Source organism: Bombyx mori, chromosome 3 (assembly GCF_030269925.1).
Source record: "Bombyx mori chromosome 3, ASM3026992v2".
NCBI lineage: Eukaryota > Metazoa > Arthropoda > Insecta > Lepidoptera > Bombycidae > Bombyx > Bombyx mori.
Window position 1 is genome coordinate 11056768 of NC_085109.1, and position 22307 is coordinate 11079074.

A 22307-nucleotide genomic window follows, 5' to 3' on the forward strand; every position below is an offset into this window, starting at 1 on the left:
TAATACCAAATGATTCCGCATATTAACTCAATTTCGAATATTTTTGGAAATTGTACACTTTTAATGCGAAAAGACGATATATTTACTGATGGTAGGACCTCTTGTGAGTCCGCGCGGGTAGATACCACCGCCCTGCCTATTTCTGCCGTGAAGCAGCAATGCGTTTCGGTTGAATGGGTAGGGCAGCCGTTGTAACTATACTGAGATTTTAGAACTTACATCTCAAGGTGGGTGGCGCATTTACGTTCTAAATGTCTATGGGCTCCAGTAACCACTTAATACTAGGTGGGCTGTGAGCTCGTCCACCCATCTAAGCAATAAAAAAAAATATCACTTATACTTCTCAGCATCATGCGTCGGTAAGAGAGTATTTCTCATTTTATTCCCTAGTTCTCGAGGATAGTTCGCAATAAAATGACTTACATTTCTTTTTAACGTTAGTGAATAGTTGTGAGTCGAGCGGCGGCGCCCGGTGTTCCACATCCATCAGCGGGTACATCTTGTGTTCCATCCCGGGGGGGAAGAGGCCCAGGGGCGAGTCGATGCCGAACACTAAAGGACAAAAGACATCTATTAATAATATTGATGAGTAAAACAAAGGCAATTCGTACAGGTTCTAAAATAATTCGTATCTACATTACAATAGGCAAAGACGATAGGCCAGTTAAGTACCTAATTCCTCTAATGTTTGTCAAGCGATTTTGTTTCGTAAGCATTTCCTAGATTCAATAAAAATATCATGAATAAATTAAATGAGAATGAAGCACAATGCAAACGAATTTCACGGGAGCTTTTAATATATTACGATATTAAATGTATTTCAGGTATTTTCCTTCTTTTTTTTTAAATATATTTCAATACTTAATCAAGGTGTAACGTTGCAAATAACAAAGTCAACTTGATTTTGGTTCTGCCACTCGCCGCTAGATGGCGCTAGCATGGTCACAGCGAAGTTAACAATGTTGCAAGCTCCAACTAGGATAAAACGTTAATATCACTTAACATTTAACGATAAACTGCTATATAAGATTAAGATAACTAATTCTCTAATGAGATTGCATTGGAATTTATTTTCCCATTAAGCTATGTTTAGTTTCTTGTTAGTATTGAATGATTTTATTTTATATTAATTTTACAGCTAAGTCGGTGTTCCTGAAGATAAGCTTTCTTTACAATAATCGATGTGCTAGTTAATTAGCGGCAGTCAGTTGGTAAAAAAATTCACAAATGTTATCACAAATTCTATAAAAAATCACAAATGTATGTATATGTATACAAAGCGCGTGTATATTTAGAACAGTGCAATCCCAGAGTTTATGGAATTTTTTGTCCATGTCATCATTAGTCAATAACGTAATTACGGTACTATTATACTATACTAAAATATATATTATGATAGCGTCTCTAAAAGCCTAATTAACTAAAAAGGCGTTTTGATTCGACGTTATCCACTCAACACTAGATGGCCTAGCTTGTAGCCTGTAGAAAATAATTCAAACATTATCGTAGTCAATTTATGGAAAAATACTAATATTTGGGTTATTTGAGTTACCCTTAATGACGCATATTTCATTGACTTCGACTATTTTGTTATGGTCGCTTATTTTTTTTTGTTTTTGAACGAAAAATATATTTACTTACAATAATCCGTTACATTGTACCAGAGACTGACATACATACTTACTGGTGGTAGGATCTGTTGTGAGTCCGCACGGGTAAGTACCACCGCCCTGCCTATTTTTGCCGTGGAGCAGTAATACGTTTCGGCTTGAAGGGTGGGGCAGCCGTTGTAACTATACTGAGAGCTTACAACTTATATCTCAAGGTGGGTGGCGGTATTTACGTTGTAGATGTCTACGGCTTCCGGTAACCACTTAACACCAGGTGGGCTCTGAGCTCGTCCACCCAACTAAGCAATATTTTTTTTTTTGCATACATACGTATTAATCACATTGTATGTAATACGTTTAAATATAGATAATAAATACCCAGAAAAAGAACAAAGCTTCACAGCACACTTGCCCGATGCGAGAATCGAACCCACGACCCTGAGCGCATAAAACAGGGACGCTATCTTCTGCACCATCGAGTCAGTCGTATATAATCGTACAAAGCCGGTCCATTAAAGACAGTCTAGGTGTCGTCTCGGGTTGAGACGAATCGATATTCAATTTTATTGCGAGGCTGTATCGAAATACGTGGGTTGAAGGATTACGTCTCAAGTACGTTCTATATTTAAATTGAATTTCGAATTGTCTACGAATGTGATATTGCTTTGTGCAAACCAATTAACGTAACGTCGGTATGATTTTGATATGCGAACTGGAAGATGTATGATATTTCTTTTCTGTGGTAGTATCTATCTCAACCGATTTCTTAAATGGAGGAGGTTCTGTATGGGACAATATGCTTTTTTTTCAATATTAAGGATGCGCAAGGATGACACGCAAAATCGTGAAGCGTAATTACTGGTGGTAGTACCTCTTGTGAGTCCGCACGAGTAGGTACTACGGCTCCGCCTATTTCTGCCGTGAAGCGGTGATGGGTTTCGGTTTGATAGGTGTGGTAGCCGTCGTCAAAAAAATTCTCAAATCAGTGCGAGTTTTTAAAATTCTCGATCGCGTAAAAGTTAACTCATATTTGTATGGAGATGGAACAGAGCTCCTAGCGGCAATTGCCGAAGAATTGAAGTTTATAACGCGCACCAAGCACACGGAGTGATTTGTAAACTGATTTTGTGATTTTTTTTGTTTGAAACGATAAACTCTCCATTTGGTCCCGCAATTCTTGCATATCGACGCTTGAAAGGCAAACGTGACTAAGCGACAATAACTACTTTGTACATAAATGATAGGCAATAACCATATTCGATGCGCAAAAAAAATATATTTGTGAAAATAAAAACATTTCAATCCTACAGCTAGATTCGTTAAAATAGAACTTTTTTCAGGTATGAAATACCTTAAAGTTTAAAACTTTAAATTAGTCTACTGTAAAGTTCACGCATTGTCGCTTAGTCACGTTTGCCTTTCAAGCGTCGATATGTACTCATAGTTTATCAAATACAAAGCCATAATTGTTAATTTCAATTTTATAATTTTTTAGCATAATTAGTGAATGCCACAATAGACTTCACCAGCGATCCTACATGAAGCCAGTCCCAAGAAGAACCGACGTAACAAATACAGCGGGTGTTTTTTTATGATCTCTAATTTTAATTTATTCGAATACGCCAAATTAACAACATCTTTATTTATTAGTGTAATAAAACACAAAATCCCGGGAGCGAACGTCTAACTCCCACGCAACGGAATCTGTTAATAAACAGTATGTTTTTATTTATTTTGCCGTGATACCAAAAAGTTATTTGAGGATTTGTTTTTTTTTAATACGCACATCATGGTTAAGTTAAATTTCAGTTTATAAAATTAACTGATAATTTTTTTTTTATTGCCCTTGTAGGCAGACGAGCATACGGCCCACCTGATGGTGAGTGGTTACCGTCGCCCATGGACTTCAGCAATGCCAGGGGCAGAGCCAAGCCGCTGCCTACCGCTTAATACTCTCCGCAATTTAGCAAAAAGCTCTATCATTCCAACAAACGTATTAATTAAAGTCGACTAATACATTCATTCAGATAAAGCCTAATTGAACTAACATTTCTAAAGCATAAATATAGCACATTACACCACAGATACAGAACCACGTTTCTTTAGACACCGGAGATAGCATTCTAGACGGTTTTACATGCGAACACCTTAAAATTCGCAATCGGCCTTTCCAATAAAACGCAGCTTAATTGCAAAACGATAATTAAAAATCAAGTTTGCTAACAGTACTTCATTAGCGGCGAACTAATTAAACAGGAGGAAAGCGATCTGTGTAATGAACATCGGCGTGCATATTACGCGTCGGTCGTATGCTAAAATATCGGTTAATACGGGCACATCGTATTAGACAAACTGCCTCTAAACACATTCAAACGATACGTGCGCTCAATCGACTTAACCGGAGTCTAGGTTTTATTGAAGGTACGTAGCCGGGACGCATTCGAGGGATAAGCTTTTTACTTCTTGCATGACATATTGGTATTGTTGTATAAATATTTTTTTAAATATATGAAATTGTTTTAACAGTACCATTTGGTATATTTCTAATAGAACAGCTAAATAAAAAATTTCAGTTCAAATTAAAGTTTAAGTATAACTAACTACAAGAGTATTTTTATGAGATTACAAATATATTAATACTATATAATATATGCCCTTAAAATGTTAATAGAATTATTCAAAGACTGTCTTGTTCCCGAACGATGATACATTATTTAAATACCTGGAAGATCTAAGTATAGCGGTCAGGTGGTTTTGTGAAATTTCTAACGCGTATTCAAATATTGTTTCTAACTAAGGGTTAGGCCAAAACGGCGGTAGATAGGTGGTGTTAGCACTAGCCAAGGAGCGCCTAGGATAGATAGAATGAAAGAAGACGATGCCGGTGCATCTATTGAGACCAATTAATGACTAGAATATGAATATCCGAGTTAAATAGAAACTTAAATAGAACGAGAGGCGTTCTGTCAAAACAAAATAATTAAGTTTGCTTCTTGATATTAAGATTATGAAGATTCAATGATATTATTGTTCCTTCATAGGGATGTCACTAATAAATATCTTTAGTAAATAACATATAATTTACACAATACAAAATTAAATGAGATTATCACCAATGTCAGATAGTCATGTTTGTCATGACAGACTGAAGGATAATCCTGATGCCAAAAATTTATCGTTCGTGAATATTTTTTTAGTAAATTGTAGAATTTACGAAATGCCAAAATTTGCAAAATTGAATTAACAAACTCGGCACTAAACCGTAGTAGTAGTGTCTGAAACTCTTTTAAAGCGTAGAAAGTACTACTCATTTTTGTATACTCCTGTTTTTGAATTGCACCAACGTAATAAAATAAACTGTTTTTAGCTTTGGGAAAATTAAGATTGATTTAAAAATGTGTGTCCACTATAATAGTCTCATTAGACATAGATTTTAAAGACTGTCGTACGTCAGGACCGAAATTAGTTCGAAGTACGTTAAGACAGATATAGGTTTTTAGTCATTTTTAGTCCACGATTCACAGTGCGAACATTAAATAAAACCTTAATCTGTTATGTTATTCCGAGCCCGACTCTGCCCTCAGTATAACCGGCAGACGGATAATTCGTGTCAATCGTTAAAGCGCCCGTTACATGCCACTCGTTATTTTACATAATTACTGACAATCAATAAGCCCACATTCGTTCGAATCACGAGATCTGGATTCTGCTATTTGAATATCGATTTAATGTTTAAACTAGAACGTATTATCGATTATATCGTATGTGATAAGGAGTAGGGCGTAACTCTTAAGTGTTCTTGATTCGAAAACGAAGTTTCTAGAATGTAACTGTTGTTGACAAAATGACTGCAGCTTTTGTAGGCGACAATAGAAATGGCGCCATTAATATTGTTGGTCTACAATGTTGGTAGTGTTGCTGCGTAATGAAACGTACTCTGTCTGTATCCACAATTTTTTTAACTGGCAACATGTATTTTTAGTTTTTCAATAAAAATTTTTTTATTACAGATAAAATTGAACTTGTTGCATTTCTATTGGTTAGTTCCTTGTCATTCACTGGTCGATACCGAGAGTTGATTTGTAAATTATTTAGTACGTAAAATCGGGAATCAGAGAACATGCTGTTGAATTCATACCTTAGAATGCGAAAAAAAAAGTGAATGTTATGCCCGGTTACTTACGAGTGTATCTAGGTTGTAAAATTTATTTAGGCGAAATTTCGTCCCATTGCTAAACCATTTCGCGAGATTGAGTTATAAACATACAAACATATACATTTTTAATATTAGTATAGCTAGCTATATTTAAAAGGGCTGTTGGTGTTTATATGTGAGCTTACCTCAGGAAATATTCAAAGACACTCCAGAGGTTTTTGTCTTGTACTATCAATGTGTAACGGGTAGTGAGAAAGTAATTTCAGCAAATGAGGGTAGTTCGAAGAAAAAAAATTGACTTCGAAGCCATTCATTGTTCATGGACATCGACAATGCCAGAGGCAAAGCCGCCGCTCGATACTAGGGGCCAGTTCGTTATATACACATATAATTTTAGATGTAACAAAATAATGTTCAACCTAACAAAGGCTGCAAACAGTTTCTATAGTAAAGAAGTTCGTGACTTGAGCTGGTACAGCTTTGAGCTTTAGTGTAGGAGTTTGACATAATAATTTGTGTTCAAGTTGTATTTTTTGTTTGTTTCTTTTTTGTTGGTTAATTTGTTGATCTAATTATTTTGTTTTGTTTAAATCATGAACATATCGGATTCGGGTTTTAAGTTCTTTGCTCTTGTCTTGGCTGATTTGTTACGATAGGTACATCGCTTCGACAAATGGACAATGTTTTGGGAAATTTCTTGTGAGACATAACTTGATTTGTTCTAATCGATATCATTACTATTATTTGGCAGATGAGAGTATTGCCTGCGTTGTTGTTTAGTGATTGCGGGTTTATATGAGGATAAGATCCGAATTGTATTGTTCAGTGGCTGCCCCACCTCAGACGGACCGTGTGGCTAGTTCACGTCAGTAATAGGCGTAGTTACTTGTGGTGACTTACCACCGATAAATGCATAAAGAACACCGCTGCCTATTCTCAGGTGAATTTTTTAAGCGCTTTTTACCAGGCCTACTGGAAGAGAACAGGGAAGTGGTTTTTTTTTCATTCAATAAATATAGGTAAAAAATGAATTGTTTTATCGTTTTCGGTATAAAGTATTCGGATATTACGTCAGGCGCAGCAGCGGGTCAGCGTAAACCTTGCGGTCAATTAGTTGTATCGGAGTCGGCTTGACGCTTTCTAATTCCGGTCTCTCGGACCCCTTCAGATAGCTACTCGACCATAAACAATGATTTACGAAACACACAGCCGCCCAGACGTTCGCAATACGTTCGCCATTCGACACGACCGCGCTTTTTTCCTCGAAAATTTTCACAATAAAGTCTCGCAACAGTCCCAGACGGCCGGTGTTCTATCGAAGCGAACGTGGAGCTATTAATGGGAACGTTTTACTAAATTGTAGTTACAAAGTTATCGGAGTTAGCTTACGATCGATAACGGCTCGCCCTGTATGCAGCGCGCGTAGAAATCGAAAGTGAAACTTGGTCGGGAACTAATCCCAACCCTTCCGGCGTCGTGTGTACGCAGTTACGCACACGTCGCGTCAGACTTCACCCCGTTCATTCAAACCCAGACCGAGACACCCTCTCGCTCGTGCACGGGGTCACGCACATGTGTCGTGTGTCGTCTCGCTCGGTACACATGCGTGCGTTTTCCGTGTAACCCGCCGAGAGGAAAAGTCTGAATGGCGGGAGAATACGGTCGGAGGAGGGTGGCAGTCGTTCGGGATCGGGTTATGGGCGCATATTAGCACGTGACGTGTTGTTTACGAGTGAGATGGGGCCCATTGACGGGAGCCGCCGTGACGTAGCGAGCTGTGTGGGAGCCGCGGGTCGTTGTCTGTGGTCAGGCCGCGCCGCGTGCCCGCCGTTTATTTTGCAACGCGATTTACAACTATAACTGTAAATTAAGTTTACCGAGCGGCCCGTAACTAGGTCGTATGGAATCAGCATTAATTATCACTTTAATCTAATACCGATGTCGGGTGTACGTACAATAGATCACATGATAGATAGCCGCTCACGCCAAGGATACGAAAGCAATAATGGCGGGAGAGCCGTCGTAATCACACGCAACTCGATTTGTCTATTGTTCCAGTGAAGTGTGCGTTGTAATGGACGCGCCGTCGTGGGGTACTATTACCGAGGAAAGAAGTCTAGGTCGCGCTCGTGATGGGCAGCCGCTATCCTTGCATTGTTCGCGACGATCGCGTGTACATTAGTCCCCGTTACATAAATAATATCGGGTGTAAATACAGGAGATTTAACTCGGTTTTAATATTTATAAGGCGGGTAAACGTCGGCTGATTATGGTCGATAAACAATGACCGGCTGCTCGGAATCATGTTTTATGTAATGCTATTTCGTAAAGAGACGTTGTAGCTCGGAATTGAATGGAGGCTCGTCATGTGTGAATCGAGAGGTTTCTCAAGTCGAATACAGTTACCAAATTAGTGGGTGCGCTCGTAACAAGAGCATATTAGTTGGATCACACACGCTCGCACGGCGCCTGGGAGACTGACAGATGAATCGCTGCCACTAACGCGATAATTTCTTAAGATCGCGTCCAATTTGGTTTTGGATTCGTAATGTGTTTTCGTTACTTTCCTCGCTGGCTCCGTGTGAAGCGGTAGGAGGCACCGCTCTCTATTGTTTCCGAATGAACTCCCGACATGACTGGTTCATTGTCTGCCGTACAAAATAGCGAAGATGACTCTTTAATACCGGACATCTCATTTTTCGGTTTTATTGAGTGCATACCGCTCTCGCGTCCACGAGCATTAGTACATGAACGTGAAATTGCCTATTGTTATTTTAAGAAAATGAAGCGTGCTTAATATTTGAATTGAGTTCATGTTTTGATCGACTCTTCACTCATTATTTCGAAACAATAATGACACAGTTTTGATTTGTAATAATGTCTTTATTTAGATACGACATTGAGGTTACTTCCTCGGATGTTTCAATCGATTTTCGTTAGTTTAAAATCAATTATGGAATTCGAATTTACCTTATTAGCATTTTTAAGCTATTGCATAGCTTCTATCGCGGGCCTTGAGGGCGGCGACTGAATCAAGAAATTCCGTAACGAAAATAACCTGACACCCCACTACGTCTACTATATAGCTCGCATTCAACACATTTACACGTTGCGCTGGTGTAGTGTTTGTGAATAAGCGCGCGGCGTGACGTCGCACTGCATGAGAATCATGAAAAGTCTGCCCATCTCTCTCTCACGCGGTATGAATGTGAAGGGGACAGTTAATATTTTGCTTTTGTTAATGTTTATAAATATAGCGTGATCTTATTTTTATTATTGTTTTAATATAAAATTATTATTGTCTAATTGTAATTGCATAAGTTGATAAAAAAATGCTTTGCAATAGCTTTACCGCGGCGGTACCCGAGTGCCACACGTCTTTTTTTTTTAATTCGATTTAAGCGAATGTTGTGCTATCGTCGTAGGCTTCAAAAGAGGCTTCGGATACCTGAATAGTTTCACATATAATATTAGCGGTTAAAGCAGTAATTTTTCGCTTCCGCACCGTATATGTAATCATGTGGAATATAAAACGTTTGCGGTCTCGATCTCAACAGAATCGATTCCGGTGCAACCGAATGAGAGTAAATAAAAACATCGATACGCCATAATCGAACGTTAGTTGCCTTTCTCCGTGGAAAATCGTAAATAAAAATAAAAAGAACAAAACGCGAATCGATTTTAATTTGTTACGAAATTACTTTGTTGTGTAATTTTGTCGCAAAAATAAATAAAAGACGATTAATTTGGGTTGAATATATGGGAATATTAATACAATAATGAGTTTCGGTTTTGCATTAGTTGCATTTTGTTGTTAATTTCAGGAGTGAAAGTCACATTATGTTTTAAAATAAACAAGCAAATCTGAACGTAATTTCCGATTGATGTAGGTACAGTCTGACGGACCAGTCTTTTATGTTGTATTGTATTGTTGATATGCATTTAGAAAGACCACAAAATTATTGACATAAATGACAAACTGAATAAACTTTCTTCGCGCTTGTCTCAACACAGCTTTTTTCAGAACTAATGCTAGAATCAACATGCAACAAGTATATTATGGACATGACATTTGTGTTGATATCATTAATAGCCAGCCTATCTTAATTCTCTATTATTTTTTTGTTATTGCTTAGATGGGTGGACGAGCTCACAGCCCACCTGGTGTTAAGTGGTTACTGGAGCCCATAGACATCTACGACGTAAATGCACCACCCACCTTGAGATATAAGTTCTAAGGTCTCAAGTATAGTTATACAACATAAATACTGTTGGACATAAGCCTCTCCCAAAGCACGACACGTGACCTGATTTTATGTCTCTCTTCTGCATCTGCTGCCCACTGTTCAGCCTAAATCATTGATATACATTTGAATCATGTTTAATACCTTTTTATTAGCTTTTTGTTTGGTTGTATGTATTGGAATTTTTTGACGTCATATTCAGACATCAAAGTGTTCCATTAGCTTGAAAATTTGGACACGCGTCAACGACCGATGACCGTGCAATAATTTTATAATATTTAATATCCTGATCAGTACGAACAGGATATAAAAAAATATGAAATTATTTTAGTTAGTTCGTTTACGCGCGTTTTTTTTTAAAGTTTTTAAGCTATAATACATATTTTGACCTTGCCTTAACCTTACCTAAAGGGACTCCTTTTAATAATATATTTTAGTTATTATATTATATTTTTTAAGCTTTTCATTTTTAGGTTCATTGTTCTAGTATACATATTTTATTAATATTAACATTAAATCAGTTTATATAAATAAATGATTCGATTTAGCATAAATTATTAAACAATAAGATCAGGCCGAGAAGTTTGTATAAATTTCTATTGTCAAACAAACAAGAGCACGTTCACTTGTAATTTTACGAACCAAAGAATACGGAATAACGCAAACATATGAGAATGTAAGTCGTGTAATTACTAATTAAATAGCCTTTGTTATAATACGTGTAATCCGAAGCGGTGTAATAATCTTGCGTCTGTAAGAACAGCTTTATTATTCAAGCGGAAATTTTACGAAAAACGAAAAATTCGATCTATAACTGCAAAATTGATCTGCGAACAATTTAATGCATAAAGGAACCATTCAATGGTGACTAGAAATTATAAATGCAGCGGTGTCTAGTGAGGCGGACGAAGACAGATTCTTGATCTAAATTGAGTGTATTAAGCGTGTAAATAAAGTGGTGTGAGCATGTTATATCAAGAGAAGATGATCGTTTGGACTAATAGGCTCTAGGTATAAACATAGACGGTATTGGGAGGCGGCGTCTTACATAGGCGTGGATGGATTTATGAATGAGGAGCCCTCAACACGTCATTGCAGATCCTCCCGATCGATTAACGGTGCTCTTAGGTACCTCAAGCACCGATCACCGTCCTCGCCGAACCCGTCGCTTGCGACGAAGGGCTTGACAAGTAATTGAACCCATAGACACAGTCCATTGAGTTTCTCGGCGGATCTTCTTAGTGGGTCGCGTTTCCGATCCGGTGGTAGATTCTGCGAAGCACTGCTCTTGCTAGGGCTAGTGTTATTAACACTCCCGGTTTGATTCCCGTGAGCTCACCTACTAGCTCGGGGAATCTAGAATAACCCCTCGAGGTTACTAGATAGGTAGGAAAAAATTAAAAAATTAAATGAATGAGAATATGCGAGAGTAGGGTGGGTGTGGGTGATAGATCTGAATGGAAAAAAAATGGCATGCAGCATTCACCCCCTATAATGTGGGATAAGGAAAAGAAGAAGACACATTTTTTTTTGTTGCTTAGGTGGGTGGACGATCTCACGGCCCACCTGGTGTTAAGTGGTTACCGGAGCCCATAGACATCTGAACGTAAATGCCGCCACTCATCTTAAGATATGAGTTCTAAGCTCTCAATATAGTTACAATGGCAGCCCCACCCTTCAAACCGAAACGCATTACTGTTTCACGGCAGAAATAAGCAGGGTGGTGGTACCTATCTGTGTGGACTCACAAGAGGTCCTACCGCCAGTAAAAAGGAAAGTTGAAGGAAAAAAAATGTATTAATGTAATGTGTTACAATTTCTTTTACGAATTGTTTTAAACTTTTAAGCTTTCGCAGCCGTGTACATTAATTTAGCGGGTTCTTTACGACGATTTCATGAGTTCCTAGTATTTTGGCGCTGTTGTAAGCGCCGCGTTCTAGCCTCCGGTCTACCCGTGACCTACATAAAAAATGGGGTGTGTAACAATTTTTTATTGTATCCGATGAGGAGACCAGCTTACATTCCATCTTGAGTTATAGAGTTTATAAACACTTCATAGATATTAACCGAATGCCGTCGCCTACCGCGAGACTTGGTGGAAACCTTAATTGTTATACTATCTAACAATTCGGGGACGAAAGTAAGACCGCTTCGAGATAAAATTGAACAGAATCTATACATGAAGCAAAAACTAAAAACTTTTTACCCCTTTTTACGAAAATTGCGCGGAAGGAGGAGTATGAAATTTCCCACACTTATAGAGAATTAGTGCAGAATGTAAATATTTTATTAAATTATGCATAAAAGCTACATTAAATCAATAAATAAAAATATTACACACACTACGATGTGTATGACACACACACGCATGCAACTTTTTGTTTATTGTCAAACTTTTCTTATTGCTTATAGTCTGTGGTCAAATTGAGAATAGACTAAATATGCTTTGTCTTTATTAATATTTGTCTAAAGTGTATTCTAGGCGAAATTTGTGATTACTCTTATAATAGAATCATAATAGTGTAAAAACTTATAATTTCAATTAATTATAGTCGAATTTCGACCAGCGGGGGACCACTAGTTAACATTAAGCCTCGAATCACAACTCTATATTATATATAAAGCAATTCAAAATATAAGAAGTCATTGACATGACTGTATATCGAAAATGATCTTGTCGAATACAAAAAAAAAACACAGCTTCCTCGCATAAAATCGTCCACTGTCGAGTGCGGTTGACCGCATAAAAACCTTTACAGGCGCCTTTTATACGTCACGTGTGAGTCACGTACCGACAAACATCATTTTGTAATTACATTACCGGGAATACGCACAATGTCATTAAACATTTCCTAGTACAGTTCTGTAATTAAGAGGAACGCGAGCTAATAGGATTTCGAGTTTGCTAATTTATGTACGTACGTATCACATGTCGTAAATAAGACTTGAGTTTCTCGCCGGATTTTTTCAGTAGGTCGCGTTTCCGATCCGGTGGTAGATTCTGCGAGGCACTGCTCTTGCTAGGGCCAGTGTTAGCAATACGTCCGGTTTGAGCCCCGAGAGCTCACCTACACGTTAGGGTAACGCTGATATAGCCTCTCAAGGCTATCAGCATAGGTAGATTAAAAAAAAGAAGAGTTTAAAGCTTAAGTCAACTCCTTGAAATGGATTATTTATATAAAACGAATCGGAAGTATGTATGCAAAGGATTTTCATTGTTTTTCGAAAGCTGTCACAGTTTTTTTTTTCTTTTTAAATCAAACATATCAGAACTCTATTCAAGTTTTCCTTCTGAGGATAAACCAAAATATTTGTAAGTGAAACATTACATTAAGTTTTTGAACAAGTTCTTTATATTGTTTAGACAGTTGAATGAGTTCATGGTGTTAAGTGGTTACCGGAGCCAATAGAGATTAAGAACGTAAATGCAGCAACCAATTTTGAGATATGTGTTCTATGTCTCTATGGCTATAGTTTGTGACATACTTAGATCGTAATATTTAGGCTTATATTTTTTTTTAAAACTAATTTCAACTATTTTAATATGGAAGGATAGCGAGAGAGAGACAGAGAGACAGAGAGAGAGAGAGAGAGAGAGACTATACGTTACGTTTTTATTTTTATTGCCTAGAAGTGTGGACGAGCTCACAGCCCTCCTGGTGTTACGGCCTGGCCACGGGGATCGGCGGTGCGAACAGCGAAGCGGTGGACGAGGCGACCATTCGCGCAGCACCGTTTGCAGGCTACGGGTACTCACGTTCGCCGCCGCGACTAGTAAGGAAGTCCGACAGCGAAATGTCTATATCGAAATTATCTCGATATTGCTTACAAATTAATAGTTTTTTGGTTCAGGACCTATTATTTGGAAAAGATTGTGAAGTACATGATTTGAATAAGAATCGGAGTATACCTATAGATGGAGAATTCCACAAGAAGTACGAGAAATACTTTGGGTGGCTAGACTTCCAAATAGCAGGTCTAGCTAGTATTTCAGCTATATATTTTTTTTATTGCTTAGACGTGTGGACGAGCTCACAGCCCTCCTGGTGTTAAGTGGTTACTGGAGCCCATAGACATCTACAACGTAAATGCGCCACACACCTTGAGATATAAGTTCTAAGGTCTCAGTATAGTTACAACGGCTGCCCCACCCTTCAAACCGAAACGCATTACTGCTTCACGGCAGAAATAGGCGGGGCGGTGGCACCTGCCCGTGCGGACTCATAAGAGGTCCTACCACCAGTCAGTTCTATAGTACAAAGGCTACTCCACCCTTCAATCTGGAACTTATTATTACTTCCTAGCAGAAAAGGGGATCTATCCGTGCGGGCTCACAAGACGTCCTAGATTCAGTATTTTCGATATTAAATATTCAAAAAAGTTTTTCAATGTTTTATGAATCTACATAGTGAATCATTGGGCGAAGGATTACAAATAATAATATAAAAAAAAAATTGTTATATTATAAGTCGGCCGCCATTTTTTATACCGGACTTCAGAAAGCAAACTTTAATCCGTGTTCAGTTTTTGCTTCTGTTTCGAACAAAAGTCACGTTCAATATTGTATACCTACGTGTAACGTAGATAATACATGCCGGTGCGGTTAGCAATGTATCTTCGCTACCGGTCTGCGGTCGCGAACGCCCTGTAAGGCTGTAACACTCCCGAAACTTTATAACAGTCATACTCCCTAATCTGATTTCCAATACCGGCCTTTTTGTGGCCAAAACAAAATACACCTTCAACCTTTGAATGGCCTTCTGTATCGCTTGCGTACAAGAAGGTACACAAAGTTTCGCAAGTTATTTGCCGAACGTATTTTCCTCGATTCGGGGAAAACATTTGCAAAGTTCAAGCCAAAAAAGAAAACACAGTTTGTGGACGTAACAGATTTTTTAGAACTTTCATCACACCGTTCGGCTGTTGTTCGGCTAGCTGAATGTAATAGACGCATAGTGCATTTACCTGTTCACTCGAAGCGCCATTTCAGCGATGAACAGTTTTATTATATTATATATTTTTTGTGTCAAAATTCGTTCAGTTCCGAGAATTATCGAGTCCGGATCGTGCATCGTGCTTCGAAGCGAATATTTAAAAGACGGTTTGTCGCACAAAGCGCTACGTGTCTGACGATTTCATGTGTCGATTGCACTTTTCGATCGCCTCCGTTTTCGTGGGCAACGATTTTAATTGCTTTCTAAAGTCCATTCGTGGCTCGATTCCCATGACGGTCGCTGTGAAATCGACTAGCACACGTAGATACATGACATGTAGTTTTTTCGTTACAGTTTTTTTTTATCTGTTTATCGAGAGAGATCTGGCCGTATGCGTCGCGGTCATTGTGCCTCGCAGTGAGAGGCTGGCGGCGACCCGCAGCCTCTCCGGCCACTCGTGATCTTATTTCGATTCTCATTCAGCGAACCTCTCATTCAAATTTCGAATTTAACGGGCGGAATCAATTACGGACGTGTGACGATTGCATATTGCTACCGGTAATGAAGGCGAGACGGCGAGAGGTCGGCCGACTTGGTAATTTAGGGTTGTACGGGTTATGGAATATTAATTACAGTCGTCTGAGCTAGCGGCGGGCCGATACGATCACGTGTGCGCATCAATCTTGCTCCGGATCGTAAGTCGGCACCTCTTTATCGACAACAACAACAAAAAAAAATCGACTGAGCGTTTTTCTCATGGCCGAGCCACACAATGGACGCGAGCATCTCACTTGTTATTAAATTCGTATAAAATTAAATCTAATGTGTGATTCCAGTTCCGGCTGCGTGCTGGGAACTCGGGTAACGGTACTTTATGAGCTTTTTCCGACAAATCTGCGTTTCCGAGTCCCAATGATTTACATACAATTTTAAACTATTAAATAGATGCCTATCTGCCGTATCTAACGTTCATTACTCATTGTGTTTTGTTACAAGTTCTCGACACGAGCCTTTTGACTGTTTCGATAATTTTATTTTAAATGGGGAAAGGTTGAATTGTACAAAGTAGAAAGGTATTCTTTCTTGTACATTTAATGCATAGGTACCTATTTAATATTTCCTCAAAACGAATGCTTTTATGTCTAAGTTTGATTCTAGCATGTTCTATGCATTACAAGTATTGATCAGTATTATTATTTGATACTAGCTGACCCGGTAGACTTCGTAGTGCCTCAATCGATAAATAAAAGACACATCAAGGGGACACATTAAAGGAAAAACAAAATTGTTTGTTTTTATATAATTCCGAGCTTTTTTTATATTTTCTCACCTTCTAAACCTTCCCTGAACTTCCACGAATAATTCAGGAACAAAATTAGCCGTTCTCGAGTTTTAGCGAGACTAACGAAAAGCAATTCATTTTTATATATAGAGATTAGTTGATATCATTTCTTTACAAACAATAACAACGTAACATTTATCCGGCTAACTGTTTCTATCACTGAATCTGGTAAATACGAAGTGCTCAATTTTGTTAAGTCAATATTTTATTGATGTATTTTAATTGTTTGTTTTTTCAAAGTATTTCGATTTGTTTGGTGTAAAATTCGCGAGAATGATGTCTCTTCATTTGGATCTTGAATACTGGTGATATGCGTTGTTGCAAGTGCCTACGAAATACATTCAGCATATCTGTCTTGCGTATCATGCATAGGATGAAATAGTCCTTATTCGTTAGCAGTGAGAATTCAATTTATCCTTTCGTGAAAGCGCCTCCACGTAATGATGTCTATACGGATAAATACCTAAATCACATTTCACGATACCAATATTTATGCATTAGTAACAGTTTCGTTGATTTCAGAATACATAGTTTATATTCATTGTTAGATTGCTTTGTCTATGGATGTCATAGACAAAGCAATGTAACAAGTAAGTTTTTTTTTAATGTTAATTTAACGCGAAAGGTTAACTGTGTGTAAATTGAATGTATATTTCTGTGGTCATATTATAAATTAAAACGATACAAAAGGGTTTCATTGATCTTCGCGTTAACATTTTGTTATTTAATTAAATGTCAATACAATGTGTAAATGTATCAACACGGAAATTTCACTAGCATCGTCCCGTACAAACGATTATTGATAACCATACGTCGTCGTAAAGTGCGCAATTTACTGCGCAAACATTTGAAACTGGGTTGCCATGTTTGATAAATAAATTGCATAAACAAATTATTTTTATTCTATGGTCACGTTTTAGATGTAGATTTTTAAATTGTTTTTTATAAGGCATACCATTTAATTTTTCATTAACTACATAGAATACTAGATTTTCTTGAGTTACAGACAATCACGTTATCGTAATATGAATGTAATTGCTAGTAAACATTTTAAACGAATTTCTATGTTTACTTACAACATTTCTTAACTCATCGGAATGCGAAGGTATCTTGCACCACCAGCACTCCTCTGAGGACGCTGTACCGAACGCGATTTTACATTACGATTAAGGAATAGTAACTCTGTACAATTAGTCTATTTATTTAATTACTTACATCTAATGTCTTGTAAAACGTATGTATGTATATCTTTTGAAATCGACTTTGATTATTTCCCGAATTATTCAAAATTTCCACATAAATCTGGCAGCACCGTGCTAGAGGCATTCGCGGCTTGCACATTTTCATCCAATTAACCAGGAGTATTTGTCAGTTGTTGAGAAACGACGCACTGTTCGTTCGTACGTGCGCGTGAGCTCCTTTTCAATGCATCCTCTAAGTTATTAGCTTTTGAATTTTGAATTTTTCTGTTCTTAAAAACCTTTTTTCTTAGCTTATCTTACAAAAAAAACCTGGCTTGTTTTATTCTGTTGCAAGGAGTTTTTATTGTTCGTTCGTTATTATTATCTTCAATTCGAATTTGCATTTTTACTTTTTTTAAGCCACAGATAATTTACAACGGAAAGGATTAGATTCGAAAACGGTTTTTTTTTAAATATCTTTGTCAATTAGAATGTCATAAAAAAAAACTCAATCAAAATTTGCAGTTCTATATTTTTATTTCGGTCTCCAACATCTTTTTAAGCTTAATAACAAAATCGATCGACATTCATATTATGTTAATAGAACACAGAATTATTGTTCCATAATTTACAATAATTTACGTTACAGATACACGCGGTACGTAATGTTGCCATAAACAAAATGTATTTGATATGGCGACCATGTTTATGGAGTTGACGAATATTATGTTTCGATCTTTGTAGTTTATCTGTGCTTTATATATGAAGTCAAAGTGCATACTTATTATAAGTAGTTATTGATTTTCAAAGCCCACTGAGTTTCTCGCCGGATCTTCTCAGTGTGTCGCGTTTCCGATCTGGTGGTAGATTCTGCGAAGTACGGCTCTTGCTAGGGTTCATGTTAGCAACGTCGTCAGGTTTGAGCCCCGTGAGCTCACCTGCGTGTTAGGGCCAAGCTGAAGTAGCCTCTCAAGGCTATCAGCATAGGTAGGACAAAAAAAAAAAAGATTTTCCATAATAAGGTCTGATTGTAATTTATGCGAAATTTGTTTGATAGGCGAGACTGTCGTTGTACTATACAATTGAGACGTTATGTCTCAAAGTGTGTCGTGAAATTCATGTCGTGATGCCTATGGGCTCGTGAAACTATTTAACAAAGGGTAAGAGAGTTTGAGATCGTCTAACCGTCTAGTATCATTAAAAATACAAATTACTAAATAATTTCCAATATGGAAGTTTCTCGAAATTGTCAGATAAGCCGTTTGTCTACTAACTATAGCTGATAATAAAGAAACATGAAGACATATCTGAAATATAGATGTACAACAGAGAAGAAAAGAGTATGTACAGTAGTGGCCAGAGGTTCGCTAATATTTATATTCGCTAATAATGTTTTAGGAGACATGCGTTGATTTATCAATTAATTTTAATATGAAGTTCAGTCCATGCGGGTTAGTTGCGAATTAAGTTTTAATACACAAGATCACAACAGTAACAAAATCTGAGTTTTATGGTATTCAGGGCTTAATCTCGTGTTTTTCATTGTCTTCATATTATTTTCGATGTTTCCAATTCTTCAGTAGCCAGTGGTCACGGATGACTAAGGTTTTATTAACCGATATTTGTATATCGTCCTAACTTTTTTATTGCCCTTTTTGGCAGACGAGTATACGGCCCAACTGATGGTGAGTGGTTACCGTCGCCCATGGACTTCAGCAATGCCAGGGGCAGAGCCAAGCCGCTGCCTACCTACTGTTACTATTTAAAAAAAAAACTATATTTATTAGTATCTATACATATTGTTTCATACAGTAATTATGTTAATAAAATAAAACGAACTGTAATATTAAGGACTAGCTTTCAACCGCGGTCTCACTAGTTTTAATGTAGAAAAGAGTCTGTAAAGATACGGTATATGTAAAGATAACGGTAGGCAGCGGCTTGGCTCTGCCCCTGGTATTGCTGAAGTCCATGGGCGACGGTAACCACTCACCACCACTCATATCAGGTGAGTATGCTCGTTTGCCTACACGGGCAATAAAACTATGTCTTTTCTGGACTTGCGACAACTTTTATGCAAATATTCATGACTAGCGGTCCGTTCCGGCTGCGCTCGGGTCTTTAACAAAAATTTCAACGATATTTAACGTTGTTTTATTTTTTTAAATAAAAGAACACTTATTGCGGCATAACTTAAATAGTTAGATATGTCGATATAATATATGCAGCATATGTGTTGTCGCGACACTTTTTGTAAATAATAATGTGTTCTACAAAGTCGTAGTACATTATTTTATTCTATCATTAATATTTTTCGCAGGACACGCGATGTAAAGAATATTTTAGGTAATTTTTTTACACCTTGGGTTACGTTATTGGAGTTTTAGTAAAGATCCCTAATATTTTTTCAAAAAATATTAAAGCCAATGTCACTCGGGAATTGTCTAGCTTCCAAACAGTGAAAGAATTTTTCATTTCGGTTCAGTAATTTCGGAGCCTATTCAATACAAATAAACAAAAAAATCTAACCTCTTTATAATATTACTAGCGACCCGCCCTCGCTTCGCTTCGGAAACATTAAAACACACATGAAACCAAAAAAATAAATAAAAAATAAAATAAAAAAAAGTAGCCTATGTTCATCAGGGACAACGTCGGCTTCTATTGGAAAAAGAATTTTTTAAATCGGTCCAGTAGTTTCGGAGCCTATTCGAAACAAACAAACAAACAAATCTTTCCTCTTTATAATATAAAGTAAAAGTATAGAGTATAGATATAGATAATCGATTGAATCGTGAAGGCGTAACAAACAACCAAATAATTTTTTTCCTTTATAATTATTTAGTATGTATATAAAAATCAATAAACCTAATAATTTGTGTGTAATATCAATAAACCTAATGTTTTTAACAAGGATTTCAAGACGTAAAGGCTAATAGTTGTTTCACGCGTTGTTATTAAAACGCATCAGTAAGCACCAATCAGAAACATGTCGTTTCCGAAATCAGCATGGAATGCATCATCAGGATAGCAGTTTTTACTGGTGGTAGGACCTTTTGTGAGTCCGCACGGGTAGGTACCACCGCCCTGCCTATTTCAGCCGTGAAGCAGTAATGCGTTTCGTTGTAACTATACTGAGACCTTAGAACTTATATCTCAAGGTGAGTGGTGCATATGCGTGATGTCTATGGGCTCCAGTAACCACTTAACACCAGGTGGCCTGTGAGCTCGTCCACGCAACTAAGCAATAAAAAATAAAACTTGCTAGGGCTAGTGTCAGCAAATTCTCTCAGGTTGAGCCCGTGAGCTCATCACCAGTCCGGGTGTAGCTAGAATAGCCTCTTAGGTTACCAACGAATAAGCAAAAAAGGGCTAAACTTATATCTCAAGGTGGGTGGCGCATTTACGTTGTAGATGTCCATGGGCTCCAGTAACCACTTAACACCAGGTGGCCTGTGAGCTCGTCCACGCAACTAAGCAATAAAAAATAAAACTTGCTAGGGCTAGTGTTAGCAAATTCTCTCAGGTTGAGCCCGTGAGCTCATCACCAGTCCGGGTGTAGCTAGAATAGCCTCTTAGGTTACCAACGAATAAGCAAAAAAGGGCTAAACTTATATCTCAAGGTGGGTGGCGCATTTACGTTGTAGATGTCCATGGGCTCCAGTAACCACTTAACACCAGGTGGGCTGTGAGCTCGTCCACCCATCTAAGCAATAAAAAAAATGTTCGGTTATTTTGACCACGAATGACGTCACAGGTCAGTTGAAGTCGTGTCCGGTGGCGTTTCGTGAAGTTTTCGCGGCAACGTTGAAAAATTTTATAACGACTGTTCAGTTTCCGTATTATTTATTCTAAAACGAGTCTTTATTGTGGAAAATTTCGTAATGAGGAAAAACTTTTTCGTACATGTTTTTTTTTTATTGTTCTCAAATAATTTTGTACTTAAAGGTTGTGTTGATCCGATTTTTCTGGATGCCCAGAGAATGTTTTGAATAGACGTTTCTGGCCTAAATTATGCTTCATTTATATATATTTCGGTTCTCATTCAGCTATTTTTGATAACGGTCGTCGACCTTATAGGTAGACAGACGGCTTTTGTTAAATACGTATTAAAGCGTTATGCAAATTGTTCCATTTGTTTTATTATAATATGATAGTGAAATGATTTACATAATTAATACAACGGTCTGATTTAATTGGTAATTTTCATTTAAAAAAAAGATTGGCGACAAAATGTGATATTACAAGGAATTGTCATAGAGAAAAAAAAAAGTGTTTGACATGTTCCAAATTTAAAACTTTACTTTTTTTTTTCTTTATTGCATAAAGGTAACATGGTAATTAATGAGCACAATATAGCGGCGAATTCTGCCGAGAAAAGTGATGTTATTTGAAGTGGAGTGATTTCTATTTTTAATTCTAAAGGTTACTATTTTTAAATCTCAAATATCTACTGTAGTATTTGTATTTAACTATAATATAATAACGCTACAAATTCCTCTGTTATGAATCGATTCAATAATTTACTTTAAGGTCTTCAAAATATCGAGTTGAAATCAGTACAGAGAGAAGGGCTCCTTTCACAATAGTTTGCTCCATAACACTAAAAGATACTGTGGCGCAATTTGTATGCATGTGTGCATTTAAGGATGTGTTGTTATAGTCTAAACGGAATCTGTTAGAAAATAATGCAATTGTGCAGAAGGCATTGAGAGAAGAAGTGGGTTTTGAGGAATTTGCAGCGTAATATTTTTATTGTATTTTAATACGTAAATATGTTTTGATCTTATTTAAATGGGAGCAAATAGATTTTGACACGTTTTTTTAGGCTTAGACAGGT

At 37.3% G+C, this 22307-nt stretch overlaps 1 protein-coding gene across 2 annotated transcripts in view; it reads right to left on the minus strand.

The window, feature by feature from the left end:
• The window catches only part of LOC101737512 (protein jim lovell), a 43709-nt gene that overhangs the window by 7888 nt on the left and 13514 nt on the right, over positions 1–22307 (minus strand). The window contains exon 2 of one of the 2 annotated variants that reach the window (XM_004931636.5): positions 424–552. In XM_004931636.5, coding sequence (XP_004931693.1) covers positions 424–552 — 129 coding nt within the window. Of the gene's footprint in view, positions 1–423; positions 571–22307 lie in introns of both variants that reach the window. The other variant, XM_021351642.3, reaches the window with a different exon arrangement.